The 15,600-nt window shown below is 52.0% G+C and overlaps 1 protein-coding gene across 1 annotated transcript in view; it reads right to left on the minus strand.

The window, feature by feature from the left end:
- Positions 1 to 3,952: 3,952 nt before the first annotated feature.
- Positions 3,953 to 15,600, minus strand: part of RET (ret proto-oncogene) — a 33,561-nt gene continuing 21,913 nt past the window's right edge. Inside the window, exons 13-20 of the mRNA XM_044236835.1 lie at positions 14,073 to 14,220; positions 12,518 to 12,625; positions 11,283 to 11,497; positions 11,078 to 11,200; positions 8,986 to 9,056; positions 7,560 to 7,697; positions 6,341 to 6,440; positions 3,953 to 4,828 (exon numbers count right to left, since the gene is read on the minus strand). Of these exons, the coding sequence (XP_044092770.1) occupies positions 4,649 to 4,828; positions 6,341 to 6,440; positions 7,560 to 7,697; positions 8,986 to 9,056; positions 11,078 to 11,200; positions 11,283 to 11,497; positions 12,518 to 12,625; positions 14,073 to 14,220 (1,083 nt within the window). The 3' untranslated portion in view covers positions 3,953 to 4,648. The remainder of the gene's footprint in view (positions 4,829 to 6,340; positions 6,441 to 7,559; positions 7,698 to 8,985; positions 9,057 to 11,077; positions 11,201 to 11,282; positions 11,498 to 12,517; positions 12,626 to 14,072; positions 14,221 to 15,600) is intronic.

Genomic DNA, 15,600 nt, shown 5'->3' on the forward strand with positions numbered 1-15,600 from the left:
CCTTCTAGAACCACCCTAAAATGTTACCTGCTAAATATCCTACATGTGAATATGCTCAAAGGAGAAGAGGAAACCATTCACCGGGGGACAAATGCTTCATTTATATTGGGGAAGCCTATGCTTTTCTTCTGAATTTTCTTTTATATATAAAGTATTTGTACACGCCCTGTTCTTAGACATTATCTTCAGCTAAATTTCCACCCTTAAAATAAGATGGCCTTATGGTGGGAAAGCATCCTGTGTGGAAGCTGGTGGAGAAATGTGCTTTTTAAGACAAACCAAACACACACATACACACACACTCCTGATGGAAGTTCAAAGCTCTTGTAAAAGGGGCTTTTAGTATTTTAGTATTAGCTTTTCTCAGCATGGGTTTCTAAACATTCAGAGGAAAAGGCTATAACAAATAGCCCACTTTATGAATTATATTTACTTCCAGTTTCCGTGATCCAGATTGAAGGAGGACGCCATGAGCAGAAATGGGTCCCGAGGGCCAGGAGCTGGAGCTCCAAGGGCCAGGAGCAGCTCATGCATGCGTGTGTGTGTGTGTGTGTGTGTGTGTTTGTGTATGTGTGTGTCTTCATGCATGCACATGTGTATGGGAAACAACATGGGCCCTTGGCACCTCGTACACAACACAACCACGAATCAGATTTATGTTGGTAACAGCTTGTGTTTGTCAACGGACCCACTGGCTACCTGCCAGGCATTTGAGGAGGAGTTCAGAGAGAGCCTGCCTAACCCAACAGGACTTACACAGAAGCATTTAGTCTTTTAACCTTCATAGTGGCTCAGAATGTTTCCTCTGACTGCAGTGAGCCTACAGCTATGGCTATGTGTTTTAAACCCTCTCTCATATACCTGTCCAACTCCAGCTTCAAGAAATAAACCACATTTGCTAGAGAACTGCAGATACCTGAACTCGACGTGGCTGCTGCTCTATTTCAGGGAAGGAAACATGAAGGAAGAAGTTTCCTGAAGGTTGGGATAAGGGGAGTTTTAACAGTTACCACAAATGTACCTATTCACATACATATTGTGTAAGATAAATCAAAGGTACCACCGAGCACCTCCTAGTTCTTTGAGCATTGTTACTTCCCCAGGGGTGACAACAACAGATTTCCTTGTGATATTTCAATCTTTACACGGAAACATCAAAATCAGGAACCTGATGTTTCCAACGAGGGAGTTAAAAAGAGAAAAGAAGTTTACGCCTTTTATGATACATGATTTTATTTGTATAACTGAAATTATTTCCTTAGTCACCTTGATTACAAAAACAAATTAACATGATATGGCTTAATAACCTTTTATAAATAGATTTTACAAATTTTAATAACTGACAGACTGCTACTTAATACTCCATAATACTTAATACTTAGTAACTTTGGTGTATATGCATACGAAATTTGTCTGGAAGGACTAGTAAGTAGGAGTGCTTTTAAAATTCAGGAATAGACAATTAGATAACTTGCCAAGGGTCAGTTCCCCATCACTGCGTCAGCCAGTTAGACCTGGAGTTCTCACCCTGCCAAGGACAAACCTACGGTGGCAACTCACACTTATTGAGTAGGTATTTTTAACAATTTGAGAAAGTTTATTCTTTTTTCTGCATTTAAGAAGACTATCATTAAGCACATCTGAAAACCAAAAGTTGACCACAGCTAGATATTTGTGAAAGAACTTACCACAGTGTGTCAGAAAAACGACCTCAACTAAAGCCAGGTCACATCTCCACTAAGTGTTTTTCCAGTTCTCTCTCTCTGGGTTTGTGTGCACACTCATACACACACACACACACACACACACCCGTGAGGCTCTGATACACACTCACCCAACCTACAAAAATGCCCTAATTTTACTGCTTTTGTGAAATGCCTCTACGATACAGTATTTGGATGAGACACTGTCTTCACCGGGCTTTAAGTCGGAAGACCAGGCAGGGTGTTGGTCACTGAGTCTCTCTGCCGAAGTTGCAGACAGAAGAGCTGCCGGGGACTTCCCAAAAGCCACCCCCACAAGATGGGAGGAGTGCTGAGTGTCGGTGACCACAAACAAGCCGTGAAGAATGACAAAAAGCTTATGAGTCATGATCAGAATCTAGTAAACAGAAATGTCCTGCTAGAGCAGCATCCCGTTACAAACACAGAAAAGAGTGGATGCACATACCTTTTCACACAAGCTCTATGAGAGCCAAAACATTGTCTTTCCACATCAGAACTGTAATCAGAGGTGTAGCAGTCCTTGGCTATTGTCAGCCTTACTTCTAACGCAGCTAGCTTGACGGTCCCTTTTAGACTGAGTCTAGCCCCACCCACTCCCACTGCTGTGAGATGAGCCCCTGCTTGCGGCTGGCAGCCTGGTAACAGTGGAATTCACGGCGGCCAAGTCCGCAATCCCTTCAACCGGAGGCCACTCAAACGCCCCTTTGCTTCATACCGTTCTCGTCAGGGGGCAGTGATTACTCAGTGATGGGGACTGAAGTGTCTGGTGAGCCCTCTCCCCTCACACCACCCCTCTACATCGCAAATATGGCAGCCAACCTCTCCCTTGTGCTACATTTAAGAATCATTTAAATCATGATAAAAATCAAATGTCTTCCTAAGAAATGGTGCCATGATTCTAAAAAACCATTCTTAAGATCTCAAACGTTGAGCGGAGGCCCATCCCGAGGTCCCCTCCTCCTCTCCAACCCTGGCGGGTGTCGGGTAGGGGGAGGCTTTGACCTCACTCGGAGGCCTTGCTGGGCTCTTGTTCTGAGCAAGGACATGTCGTTTGGGTCAGGTTTTTAAAATTTATTTATTTTTCCTGTTGCCCTTCTGGTGTGTGTGTGTGCTTCGTGTTTAAACCTTGGTGCCCTGTTTGGCGGCAGCCAGAAAAATCAGACAGCTCAGGTAGTGAGCGAGGGACCCACGTGTGTGAGCACAGAGTGTGTGGTTGTCCCTGGTGAACACGGGCCAACACAGGGTGCTGCTGAGGGCCAAAGAGGAAGGACTAAAAAAAGGCTGGACTCGCAACTTGGGTCCAGTGGCTATGTCTGCCAGGAGGGAAAATCACCAGCCAGTGTCAAGTGTACAAAGGAGGGGCCGGCAGACTTTCCGTTCTCCGTACGTTTCTTCCCCTTGGGAGCCCGTTACCTTTCCCAAAGAAATGTTAACTATCAAATGCGTCCGTTAATTGTGCCGCTGAGGGTGAAACCATCCAGTTAGCATATACACTATCATTTGCATATCTTGGACACACAGTGTTAGTGCCATCAGCTCGCGTGAGTGGTACAGGACTCTCTTCAGGCCAGTTCGGGTCTGACATGCCTAAAAATGAAAACAGATCATTTGTTCTGCACTGAAGAACCAACACTTCATGTGCAAACAGTAAGGCCTTGGCAAAACTCCCTTTGAGGTTCAAACCAAACTTTCTAGTTTCTGTGCCAATTACACGAATGTTTTCATGCTCCAGCTTTCCAAAAACAAGGTTACATTTTTGGGGGAAAGATCACATGCTCTCTTGGTAACTGGAACATAACAGAAACTGCCAATTTTGCCTTTTTATGAGCTTCGAACTCTGAAATCTGATATAAATATCTGTTGACCTGTTTCAGTCTTTTTTCTAAGGCAGCATAAAACAGTGGTGAGTTAAAGGGCTTACTGCAGTGGGGAAGCTTCTATAAAAAGTTCTCTAATGTAAGAAGCCTACTCGTCTTCCATCCAAGCCCACCACGGAGGACAGAATCTTCCAAATCAAGGGTGCACGCGGGCGAGCCCCACAGCGTCGGCAGGACAAATGGCGTGTAGCGCTAGACCCAAAGCCAGCAAGGAATCAGTGACTCAGGAGGCATGCAAAAGGAACAATCTCGGCCGAAAAATGTTTCAAATTCCCAGATTTAAAAACAGTCAATGATTAAGTTAGGAAACACAAAAATTTTCAAGTATTTAATTAAAGACAAAAGAAGGAGTTTTGGCAAGAACCGTATTTACTGTCCATTGCAAGACCACAGCACCACAGACTATGTTCTTTCAAAAGCATTTGCTCCAGCTTTTAGCACTGACTTCGTAAGTGACAACTGTCAGGACAGTGTGTGATGCAAAGGATGTGAAAACAGAAGTCTGCACGTATCCTCCCTGGCCGCGGGCATGTGGGCGGGGCTCGGACTGGGCTGGCCACTGCTTCCCAGTACTGAGTGGCCTCTGAGAGCCACCTACCCACCCACGTGGGGTCTGGGAGGGACCGGCTGTGCCCTCAATGCAGTCAGGGTGGCGCTGGTTCCTCCTGTCTCAATTAAATGCCTTTCCACGTTGGGTAAATTTATCCCAGTAGTTAAATAAGAAGTATTATGACTTGATACCTCCCCACCCCAGAAATGACTTATTTATCATTTTCTCAATATCCCCTGAGAGTTCTGCCCAGCTCTCTTTCTTCTCCATAATCCTAAGTGGCTGGGCAGTAGTGGTCATTATACTTATTTTCACATCCTTTAAAAAAAAACAAAACAAAACAAACATAGTTTCAAAAATGCCTGAATGTAAACGGATGCAAAGTCAGACATTTACAAATAAAAAGGTTCAGAGGGAACTTTGGTTTCATTCAGACCAGAAACACTCTTAAAAAGCATTACAGAGAGTTAAGGATAGTGCAGAGAGGAACGATGTTGCTAGAATCTAGTAAATGCATGTGAAATTCTACCATAGAGTTTGTTTTCAATCCACGTGGAGGGGAGGGCTCGAGGGAGGGGAGCGCTATTACAGTCCACCAGGGGCGTCTCCTCCTCCGAGAGGCCATCGTCGTAAAGCAGGGAGTCAGATGGGGTGGACGCAGCCAAGTCCAAGTAGTCCTGGAAGAGACAGATGGCCAGTCACCCCACTCACAGGTGGACTTGCCCCCAGCCCTTCCCCGCTCAAAGGCAGAAGGCCTGGTTGATTCCCACCCCGTGCTGGCTTACTAGCTTCTCTGTGATATCTGAGCCCTGGCCAGACAGCCCCTCTCCCAGCCTCTGCTGGTCCTGCTCCACAGCCCTCATTGCTCCCTCTAGAAATTCACTTTCTTGAAGGGCAGAAATGGACTCCTTTGTTGCCTTAGTGCTATCTCTGCAGCCTGAAGGGGGTACCACACCCAGCACGGGAGAACAGGCCTGTTTACCAAACCCAAGGCTCCGGGAGAGCTCACTGCAGCCCGTTACTCATGTGGGAGGACCAGGAAGCATCTCCGATGTGCTGGACACTTTTCAGCTTTCCTCTGAGGACCCCTACCATCTAGAACAGCACATCAGGGCCAGAAATCTGAAGTTGTCGATGTGGGCTGGCCATAGGGTGCTGCTATGGGGCTTCAGCTCCTAAGCCTGATGATTTCCCAGTGCCTGCCCCTGCCGCCACCCTGGTTAAATGTGTCAAGAACAATTCTAGCATTTTCCTGGCTGTTTCTCAGTTCTGTCCTAGGAAGGCTGGTTCTCATGGCATCACCTATTATTTTTATTTAAGGGAACCCTGTGTTCCTAGGATCTGGAGGCTTGGCCCAAGTGGTACACTGATGTTAGGTTTTATTACAAGCATTCTACACTATGCACCTTTGTTTTTGTGTATGAAGAAATGCCAACTTTTAGTAAATGTGTCAGTGCGAAGATGAAACCCTGAGAGCAAGATCTGCCCCTGTCTTGTTTACTTGTATTCCTAGCGTCTGAGACCGAATATGGCACATAGCAGTTGCTCAATAAATATTAGCTGAAACTTGTTGGCTTTCTCATTTACCTACAGAGTTATAGGCTGGAGGCACATGGGCTGAATCTAGGCTCCCAAAAATGCTTTATTTGGACTAGACGGAGCTTTTGGACATTTAAATGAGTTATTAACATTAGAGATTAGAAAACTTAACATAAATATCCTTTAAAATTCAGAAGACCTGACACTCTGACACTCCTATGCCTCTAGACTGTGTGTGGCTGCAGTGAGGGGTCCTTCAGAGGGGCTGACTGCCACAGTCCCCACCACTTCCTAGCTACTTCCAACCACCCACTGGGCCCTTTGCAGCATTTGAATTTAGGATACCCACTTCAACTCTACTCTCTTATGTTCTGTTACTAAAATTTATTTTGACCTTGAAGATTTGCCTCTCACACCTATCGGTAGAGAGTACTTTCAAAGTATAAAGGGAAGAATCTGGGTATCTTTATGATTTGAGAAGGGTTCAGATGCTAGCTGCCCTCGGGAGACAGCGTGACCACCTCCCTTTGCGCAGACCTGCTCTGCCCCTGCACTGGGAACTCCATAGAACTGGGGTGAGGTGGGAGTCCCCCCACTGCCATGTTCAGCCGACAGATGGCTGACACCAGCAATTGGCTCCTGGTACTCACTCTGTTCTTAACCATCATCTTCTCCAGGTCTTTGCTGATGTCAGCAAACACCGGCCTCTTGTCCGGTTCCTGCTTCCAGCACTGTAGCATTAGGCCGTACCTGGTGGGAAGCACAGGTGGGCAGTTACGACCCAGCAAGGACTGCCGTACCACAGCCACTGCACCTGGCACCATGCCCTGGGCCCAGACGGCTCTGTTCTCAAACCCCAAAGCCGTCTCTGCTCACTGACATTGTTCTCTGAGCTGGGCCAGGATCTGAGGGGTCACTAGGCGCTCAGGGTGCGTGGTGCTGTGGTCCAGCATCTTCTGAGTCTCCTCCTCTCCCTTGAGAGAGATTTGTCTTCACTTTCCTTTCAGAGATCTTGATAAACAGCTGAGAGGATGCCATACCCACTACGGTGGCTGAGGGAGCAATGCCAGTCTTTCAAACTCTTAGGAAATATGACTGGTTGTAGAAACAGACAAATGAAACTTCTGCCAATTATACCTCTGTCTGCTGCCTTCCTCACTTCCCCATTTCCCTGGGTCCCTGGCACAGCTGCTGGGCCCCCGGGCTGCCATGTGGCTGTGCGCTGGGCCAGCCGGCTGCCAGCTCAGGCCACCCAGGGGGATGGCACCTGCTCACCCTTGCACTCCCACACCTAGCCCCGAGCCAGGCATGTGGCAGGTGCACAACACATTTTGTGGAATGGACTAGCACATTTCTGTCTGTGATGGTCCCGTTCTCATGTGTTCTCAGCCTGTCCTCTGAGAAGCATCTGCTGGAATCACTGTATGTGAAGGTGCTCTTGGGTGGCAGTGCCAGGTCTTCTTGCCTGACCCCTGCTGACCTCTGTGCCTCCATGCGGGCACTCCCCAACACGCACCCCCTAAGGTCATTCTGAATTACCTGCCCCTCCCCAAGGGTCCTGTAGGGATAGGCCTTGGGCTTAATCTGCTTCCTGGGCCTGAAGAACCCTTTGATCCTTCCTACTACTTCTCATTGGTCCTCCTCTCCATCCTCCATGTCTCACCACCGCCCCAACCCTGGTCCCAGGAAGCGTACTCAGCCCCCAGCAGAATCAGGGTCCCCAGCATCTGCCATCGTGCCCAACGGTGATTCTCTGACTTCTACCTTGGCGTGCTCTGACCTATTGTTACCCACCACCCAGTTCCCTGTGCCCAGGGCTGCTCAGGCACAGGGAGGGAGGGAGTATGGGCCAAAGCAAAGCCTGCTCACATCTCCTCACTGCAGTTGTCAGGCCTTTCCATCCGGTAGCCTGTCTTTAGAAGGTTGAAGAGCCGCTCTGGAGGTATCCCGGGGTAGGGGTTGCCCCCTAGAGTCACAATCTCCCATAGCAGGACACCAAAGGACCACCTAAGGGAAGCGAGATGACCAGTGAGAGGCCATACTAGGCTCAGCAGGCCAGACGTCCCTCCTCCCAGCAGCTGTTGACCCAATCAGACCCCAGGGCAAAGAGCCAGCCAAGGCCTGACTGCATGGACAGGTGTGGAATGGGGCGGGGAAGAAGCCATCTGACCACCCAACTTTCATGCCTGCAGTGCTGAAGCCCCATGAAGCCGCTGTCTGGGCTTGGGCCTCGCACTGACAAGGGGTACTTGGCTGGCCTTGTGGCTACGTGCCAGACCATCTGAGACAGCACAGAGCAGTCAAACATATACAGCAACACTCAAAATGGAGACCTAGGCCATGGGACACAGGGTTGCCCGCACAATTCCTTCACCTTTCCTGTGGGCTTGGAAACTTTCATAAAATCTTAGAAGAGAAAAGGCACTGCTATGAGAAATATCTAATTGTGAGGGAGAATTTACTGTGAAGTGAGAACAAAATCGTATCACAAAACAGCATTATCACATGAGCCCACTTAGAGCAATAGGAAACATATACCGGCACACCATGGAAAACACTAGAAGGTCCATGTATGCCAGGACTGGCAGGAGTTTCTTAGGGGCAGTGGGATCCAAGAGACTTTCAGTGGCTTCATTACCCTTTTCTCTGCATTTTCCAACAGTCTACAGTTGGCTTTACATCATCTGAACCCAGCTGTTTAGAACTGCTCAGGCACTGCCTTTCCCCAGCCCACAGTATTCAAGACATGCGTTTCTATGGATGGCACAACATTCAGAAATGAGTCTGTTGTATTTTTGAAAACTATCAAGTCTTGTGTTTGACCTGGAAGGCTAAGTTTTGGTTCCCATCTTTGAGCAGTAAGGGACACACCAGCCTATCAACTCACTCAAGGCCAGCCTACCTGTGGGTGGGGACCGTCCCACTCCCAGCGGAACTTGCCTGAGCCCAGCCCACGCTCAGGTCCCCAGAGGCGAACTGTTTGGCTGGGCCTGGGCGGCACTAAGGTGCCCAGAGTAGAGAGGGAGGGGCTGGGAAGGGGAGCAATCAGCGGAATTTGTAGTTCCCTGCTCTCAGCTCCCATGCATTCCACCGTGACTCTCAGAACAACCCTGTAGGCCCCTGCCATTTGCTGAACGGATACACGAAGGCCCCTCAGCTTGGGTGGGGGGGGTGGTCATCGCAGATGGCTGGTGTGAGCCAATAGGCGCTTGTCCCCCAGCCAAGCTGCCCAGAGAGGCCTCATGGTACACTGTGTATGTAACTTCGACCCCAGGAAGGCAACACCCACACTTACACGTCACTTTGGGTGGTGTAGATGTGATCGAAAAGAGACTCGATTGCCATCCATTTGACTGGAATACGACCCTAAAAAGGGAATGAAGGAATGGCATTAACAACGCTCTGACACCCTGGGAACCAGGAGTGGGAGGTGTGGAGGAGGGTGAAGCCGTGTCCCAGGCATTTCCAGCTTTGGAGGGATGCTGAGTAATGCCATCCAGAGTGCGTCCAGATGCAGAATTGGCAGCACGGCCTCAGAGGGGCTGTGATTCTAATCTGGGTCTCTCAGGCTGGGATACTGGAGGGAGTCAGCTGGCCTGCCCATAGCTACACAGGGCATCCTTGTCACGCACCACATCTCTAGTGAGAAGAAACCGAAGGAATCACCACCATGCCCATGTCAGGCTTCCCTATGGCCATGTCCAGAGGGCTCTAGGTTGCCCTGGGTGGTGATGTCCAACATGTGTGCCAAGATCAACATCCAGAAGATCTCCCCCTTTCTGAGGGTGAATGAGTTTGGGAAACCAACTTCCAGTGTTTCCATCCTGGGGACTTCTGACACAAAAACACTAAAAGCTCTTCCAAGAAGGCCTGAGGGAAGAAACCTGTTTCCATGCCTTGAGGCTGCTTCTCTCTTTCTTTTTTTTTTAATTTTACCTATCACTTTGTCCCTGAGCCCTGCTACCATCCTCTGAGACAGTGGCCCCATCTAGAGACAGTGGCCCCAGTAGAGATTCTGGGGCCACACCTAATGGACGCTTTCCAATGAAACTTGAGGAAGGGTTTTTGAATAGGTAAGTCTTAGGACAAAAATCAACCAAAAATGCGTGCATTGCATTTTAATGCAACATGTCCTGTAATTTCTTTTTCTTTAAAGCATTCTTTAGCGTTTACATCCTTAATGAAGTGTGACTTTCTGGGGCACATGTTTGTCACAACACTACCTGCTGCCCGGGCTCTCTAGGGGGCCTTGTGTGTAGACATCTACACTTCCTTGCTCCATGACATGGGCTGTTCTCAGGGGACCGAGAGCAGGAAGTAGGAAGACTTTGTCCATACCCCTGCATGGGGCAGAAAGCAGCCCCTCTCCACTTCCCCTTCGGCAGTTCTGAGAGATGCTGTTGCAACAGAAACCCCAGAAGAAATGAAACCTCAACCTCACAGCCTGTGGTGACGTGGGGCTTCTCCGGGCCCCGTACAGCAGATCTGAGGGCTACACCAGTGGTTTTTGTATGTTGTTTTGAGCAGTGTCTGTTCTGAAGGCCAGTCAGCCGTGGCTCTTGAATGCCCCTGTCAGTGGTCCTGTCTGGTCTGTCACAAGGAGGCTGCAGGGGAGTGACCGACAGAGCAGTGGAACTAGGAGGTTTAAACAAGGGCCACAGGGAACTGGATGACACAGCGAAGCAGACTTCCCCAGAAGGGCCCCAGTCCACCTACTTCAGAGTTTTGGAGAAAGCGTCTGAGAACCCCATGCCGTGTTTCTGGACTCCGTCTCCAGGGCCTCCCTGTGAGCCTTCCAAACTCACCCAGTTGGGAGTTCCCAGGCCCCCGGCCCAGAGGAACCCTCACCCATAAAGAGGTTCATTCCTTTCTGCCTCAGAATGACTGTCACGCTCAGCTGTATTGACTTCAGTCTCCTTTGAGTAAAGAGCTAAAGCTGGCGGAGGGAACAGGGGACATTTCTCCTTTGAGTAAAGAGCTAAGGCTACACAGAGGGAACAGGGGACATTTCACCCTGTAGAAGCAAGACCCTGTCTCACTGCAGAGACAACTATCACTTCCACAGCACTAGGTGACCTTCAAAAGCAATCGTGATTAAAACCAAGAAAGGCTGCGGGGCCCCAGCTCCCCAGTGGGTGCCCTGAAAGGTTGGGTGTGGCCCTTAGGAAGAGAAGAAACAGACCCAGAGTGAGCCCTGAGCTGGGTCTCTCGGGACCCAGGAATCAGGGAAGAATCTGACGTTGAGGGCTAGAAGTTCATACGCTAAGACTCTGCTCTCCATTCCCCCGGCGTTCTAAGGGCTCTGCCCCACCCATTGTGGGAACCCTGCCCCCTGCCCTCCACCCTGCCAGGGAGCCCTGGGTCACCCAACCCCGGGGACCTGGTACCTTGCTCCTCTTCACATAGGAATCCTCTTCATAAACATCTCGGGACAGGCCGAAATCCGAAATCTTCATCTTCCGCCCCTCGGCTACCAGAACGTTTCTGGCTGCCAAGTCCCGATGGACAAGCTGCGAGGAAGACAACAGCAGGGACCCCTGTAACCTGGGCCCCCATCACAGGTAGTGGGGGCCAGGGAGGGGCGGCACACACCTTCATCTCCGCCAGGTACCGCATCCCCCGAGAGATCTGCCAGGCGAAGGAGATGAGGTCGCCCATGGTCAGGGCCCGCTCCCCGGGGCTGTCCAGGTAGCTGGAGCTGCGGCTGCCCCCGCTGCCCACGTCGCCCGGGCCAGCCTTGCGGCTCTCCCGGAGGAAGCCCCGCAGGGAGCCGTACTTGGCGTACTCCACAATGAGGAAGAGTGGCCCTGGGGGGCGAGAGGGGCCTGTGAGCTGGCTGTCTGCAGGGTCCTAGGCCGTCAGAAGTTGGGCCAGCTCTGGGAGCAAGGAAGGAGGCTGCAGGGTCCTCAGGCGGGCTCTCCACCCTGCCAGAAGTGGGCAGAAGAATACAGCCCCACTCTGGCCAGTGGCCTGGGCGCCACGTAGCGGGAGTTACGTGTTTCAGTCCTGGCTCACTCTCCTTGCACTGCGCGTGTTAAAGCAGGCTCCCTGGGTGGTTGAGCACAATCCACTAGGGCAGTCAGCCACTGTACACAGCGCTCCCCTGGGAGGCACGCCCCTGCTGCTCGGACGTCGTGTCTTTCTACACCCTCGGCCCTGCTGCAGATCGAGCTGGCGACGGCTGATGCAGCGGAGGATGGGAAGCCTCACATAATGCTTCCTCCCTGCTCCCAGCCCTCAGCATCTCTGAAGCTGCTGTCTTGTCCCAGGCCCAGCCTGGAGTCCTGCGGGTACCGACCAGTGTCCTTGCTGCCCTCTCCCTGGTGCACCTGTCCTCTCGTGCCCGCGGCACGCACATCTATGCACACATGCACACATAATGGCGAAAAGCCCTTTTGTTGCACAGAACAGGCCAATCTCCTGTGTCCTTATGTGAGAAAGGGTGACGGTGCCTTCACGCTGCAGGGCTGGGGCAGTGGTCACTTGGAGGTCATGGCACGCCTAGTTCCCAGGAGGTGCCCAGGACGCACCACCTGTTTCTAGAGCTCCCTGCCCTGGGCTCCACCTGGAATAGGGTCCTGACAAACCAGGATGCCACCAGAGACCTCGGAGCAGCTGCAGCCTGCCCAGGGAGCACGCTCAGAGCGGAGGCCTCACACTAGCGCTCCTGCAGCAGCCCTTCCTGGTCCTCTCACCAACACGGGAGGAGACATGCTCCAGGTGGGGGCCAGAGCCACAGAGGACAAGGAAGGGGAAGGAGGAGGAGTAAAGGAGCCCAGAACCCCCGGCCTGTACCGGGTAGCTGCCTGTCCCTTGGCCAGCCTTACCATCCTGGCTGCAGGCCCCATACAGCTTGATGACATGCGGGTGGTTGACCTGCTTCAGGAGGTTGAACTCTGACAGCAGGTCCCGCAGCTCACTTGGGGAGGCGTTCTCTGAAATGCACATAAACACAGCGAGTTGAATAGCAATCCCTTCTAGAAGCCCCTTCTGTGAACAGTCTGGGTCACTGGACCCACAAGGTAGGTCTGCACAGACCCTGGGTATCTCCTTCCTAGATAGCCTACCCAGGTTTAGACAAGGTCCCCAAGGACCCTGCTGCTTGGGGCTTCTCTTAGCCTGTAGGATAGTCAACAGCGGCCTCATCTGCCCCCAGGGAATGATAAACCCCAGCAGCCAACTTCCACAGCAGTAGGGTCTTTCCACAAAAACCCTCTTGGGACCAAGCTGTGTATGTATGTGGTAGTATTTCTCTGCAATTGCCATCTCTTACCTTCTAGAAGGTAAGATGACTGTCTCATGTCCTAAAACCCTTGCTGACCAAGCACTCAACAGGAGGGTGAGGCTCTGGACAAAGCTGGGAATGATAGGACTTCACAGAGGTGGCCTCCTGCCACACTGAACACATGCATCCTGGGGTGGGCAGGGACAGAGCTGTGCTTGGGCTCCCACCAGGAGCTGAAGCCTGATGGGAGGGGTATGCAGCCAGAAGCGGGGGCTGCACAGGCCTCCCGGGGCAGCTGCCCCACAGCCCACTGCCGAGCGGTACCTCATCGCCTCCTCTGGCCACATGCTTCTTTGGAAGAGAGAGGACAGCTGGGGGAGAGGGTGTAGGGACCCACATATGGTGGCCTGGAAGATGGTCTCAGTGGGCCCCCTTAGTGCCTGGGGCCTTAGAGGGGATGGAGAGACCCTGTTCTGACAGCCTAGGTAAGCATCAGAAGCACCCTGCACAGTGTAGCCCAGAGTGTTGTACTGGCCGACTTGTGCCCACTGCATGGCCACTGGGCCCTTGGTCCATGTGAACCAGGGTCTGGCCACGGCAGAGGGCCGTCCACCCAGTCTCTGCTCAGAAACACCAGTGAGAGTATGTGTGTGGGTGATTATGTGCTCATTTAGGGCCAGAATTGTGGCACGACTCGTCACAGAGGTGGGGCAGACCCACTGGGGGCCGCCAGGGATTGGGCCAGGCAGGGCCCCAAGGGACAGGGGCCAGTCCTTATGGTGACTTCTTCACCAGGACCCCAGAGGCACTTGGCTGAGAGGAACGAGTGGGGCAGGGTGGGAGAGCTGTCAGCTCAAGATCAAAAGTGCTTTTAATTTTTTAAAAACTCCGATCTTTACCTAACATTGGTGCAGAAGCAGCACCACTCTAGAACCTTCCAACTGAGGAAAGTCCTTTTGCCGTTTTTCTCCAGGGACTACCCTGGCCCATGTCATCCGTGGCAGGGGTCTCCCGAATGCAGCCGCTCAAGAATAGGAATGGGGGGGGGCTCTTTAGAAAGCCCCGGGCTGGCTGCCAGCACTCTGGTTTTCAGGGTGGCTCCATCCATCCTTCAGGGCTCCTAGAGAGCCACCTGTGCACACTGCCTGGACAGGTACCTTTCAGCATCTTCACAGCCACAGTCGTGTACCCTGCTTTGCCTTTAAGCCGGAAGGCCGTTGCCTTAACCACTTTTCCAAATTCGCCTTCTCCCAGAGTTTTTCCAAGAACCAAGTTCTTCCGAGGGAATTCCCACTTTGGATCCTCCTATGTGGGGTTGAAGGAAGGGAAAGAAGAGGAGAAGGGAGAAAGTTGGTGAGGGTAAGAGGAAAAGAAGATTGACAAGACCCATCAATGAGTCCCCAGTGGACAAGCTCCAGTGTGCAAACCATTGCCACCTGACCTAGTGAGCAACGGGCATGCCCTTGCACCAAGGGCAGGACCCTGTACCTTATGGAAAGAGAGCTGTTGCCACAGAATGGCTTTGACACTGGATACCTGGACCCTTGCTTGTCCCCGGTTTACTGAACATGCCCTCAGCCATCCCAGGCCCATGTCCTCGTCTCTCAAACAAGGAATTCAGGGCTTACTTAGTCCCGTGTGTGTGTGTGTGTGTGTGTGTGTGTGTGTGTTTCACATGGGAGTGTGGCCTCTTCCCCGGGAGCTGAGCCCAAGCTTCCTCTTGCTGCCTCCGCTTTGGACACCAGGCCCACAAGCCACTGATGTCCTACAGACCAGGCCCCAGTCTGTCCTCCCCAGAGATCCAAAGGAGCCCCAAGAGGACTCCATTGGCACAAGAGGCCCAAGCTGCCCAGGACCCCCAGCTATGGATGCAAGTGTCCAGGGAGACTTTCCCATGTGCTGCCCCAGAAAATGTACCACAGTGGTAGTTGGGAACCTCCCTCCTGACCCGTGGAAGGAGCTGGTCCTGTCATGGGACTGGCCGTTTCCCTGAACCCTTACCCACTTGCCATCATGCTACCCTCTACCCACCCTGCCTTCCACTGGAATCCCACTTGAGATGACTCTGGGACAGCTTCCCAGGCCCCAGCCTGGCCCCACATCCTTGAACTCTTGACTGGGGATACCAAAGCCTGTCCTGGGGATCCTGGGAAGTCCTGGGACCTCCCCTCCTATGCCCCATTGCCCATATGCATCCATTGCCCCAACTCTCCCTGCAGCTGGATATGGGTGGCCTGGGGGCGCTGCTCTGACCCACACAGATGGTCCCTGACGAGCCCAGCTGTGCTTCCCAACACCCAAGTACAGGTGTGTGCGCTCCTCATGGGCAGAGGCAGCCTACTCTCAGCACCGTGTCTCCGGCTCGAGCATCATCATGGTTACCCTGGCGTCCTCACCTCCACCCTGCCCTGGAGAAGAATTCATTGCGTGTGGAAATGGCGCTGAGCCTGTGCAGACTGCACTGATTTGATCTTCTTAAAAGATGTGAAAAGTTCTCCCCACTTCATATAAGAGACCACTAAGGTCAAGCAGTTGAGCAGCATGTCCTCAGAGCCAGTCGGCAGAGCCCTAGGGCCTCAGACTGGGCTTTGGCTTCTCTGTGCAGAGGGTCCAAGGTGACATCGGCCGATGGCAGTGCGTGTCCCCCTGCGTGAACACCCACCAGCACTGCCCTTCCTGGGACCC

Source organism: Neovison vison, chromosome 2 (assembly GCF_020171115.1).
Source record: "Neovison vison isolate M4711 chromosome 2, ASM_NN_V1, whole genome shotgun sequence".
NCBI lineage: Eukaryota > Metazoa > Chordata > Mammalia > Carnivora > Mustelidae > Neogale > Neogale vison.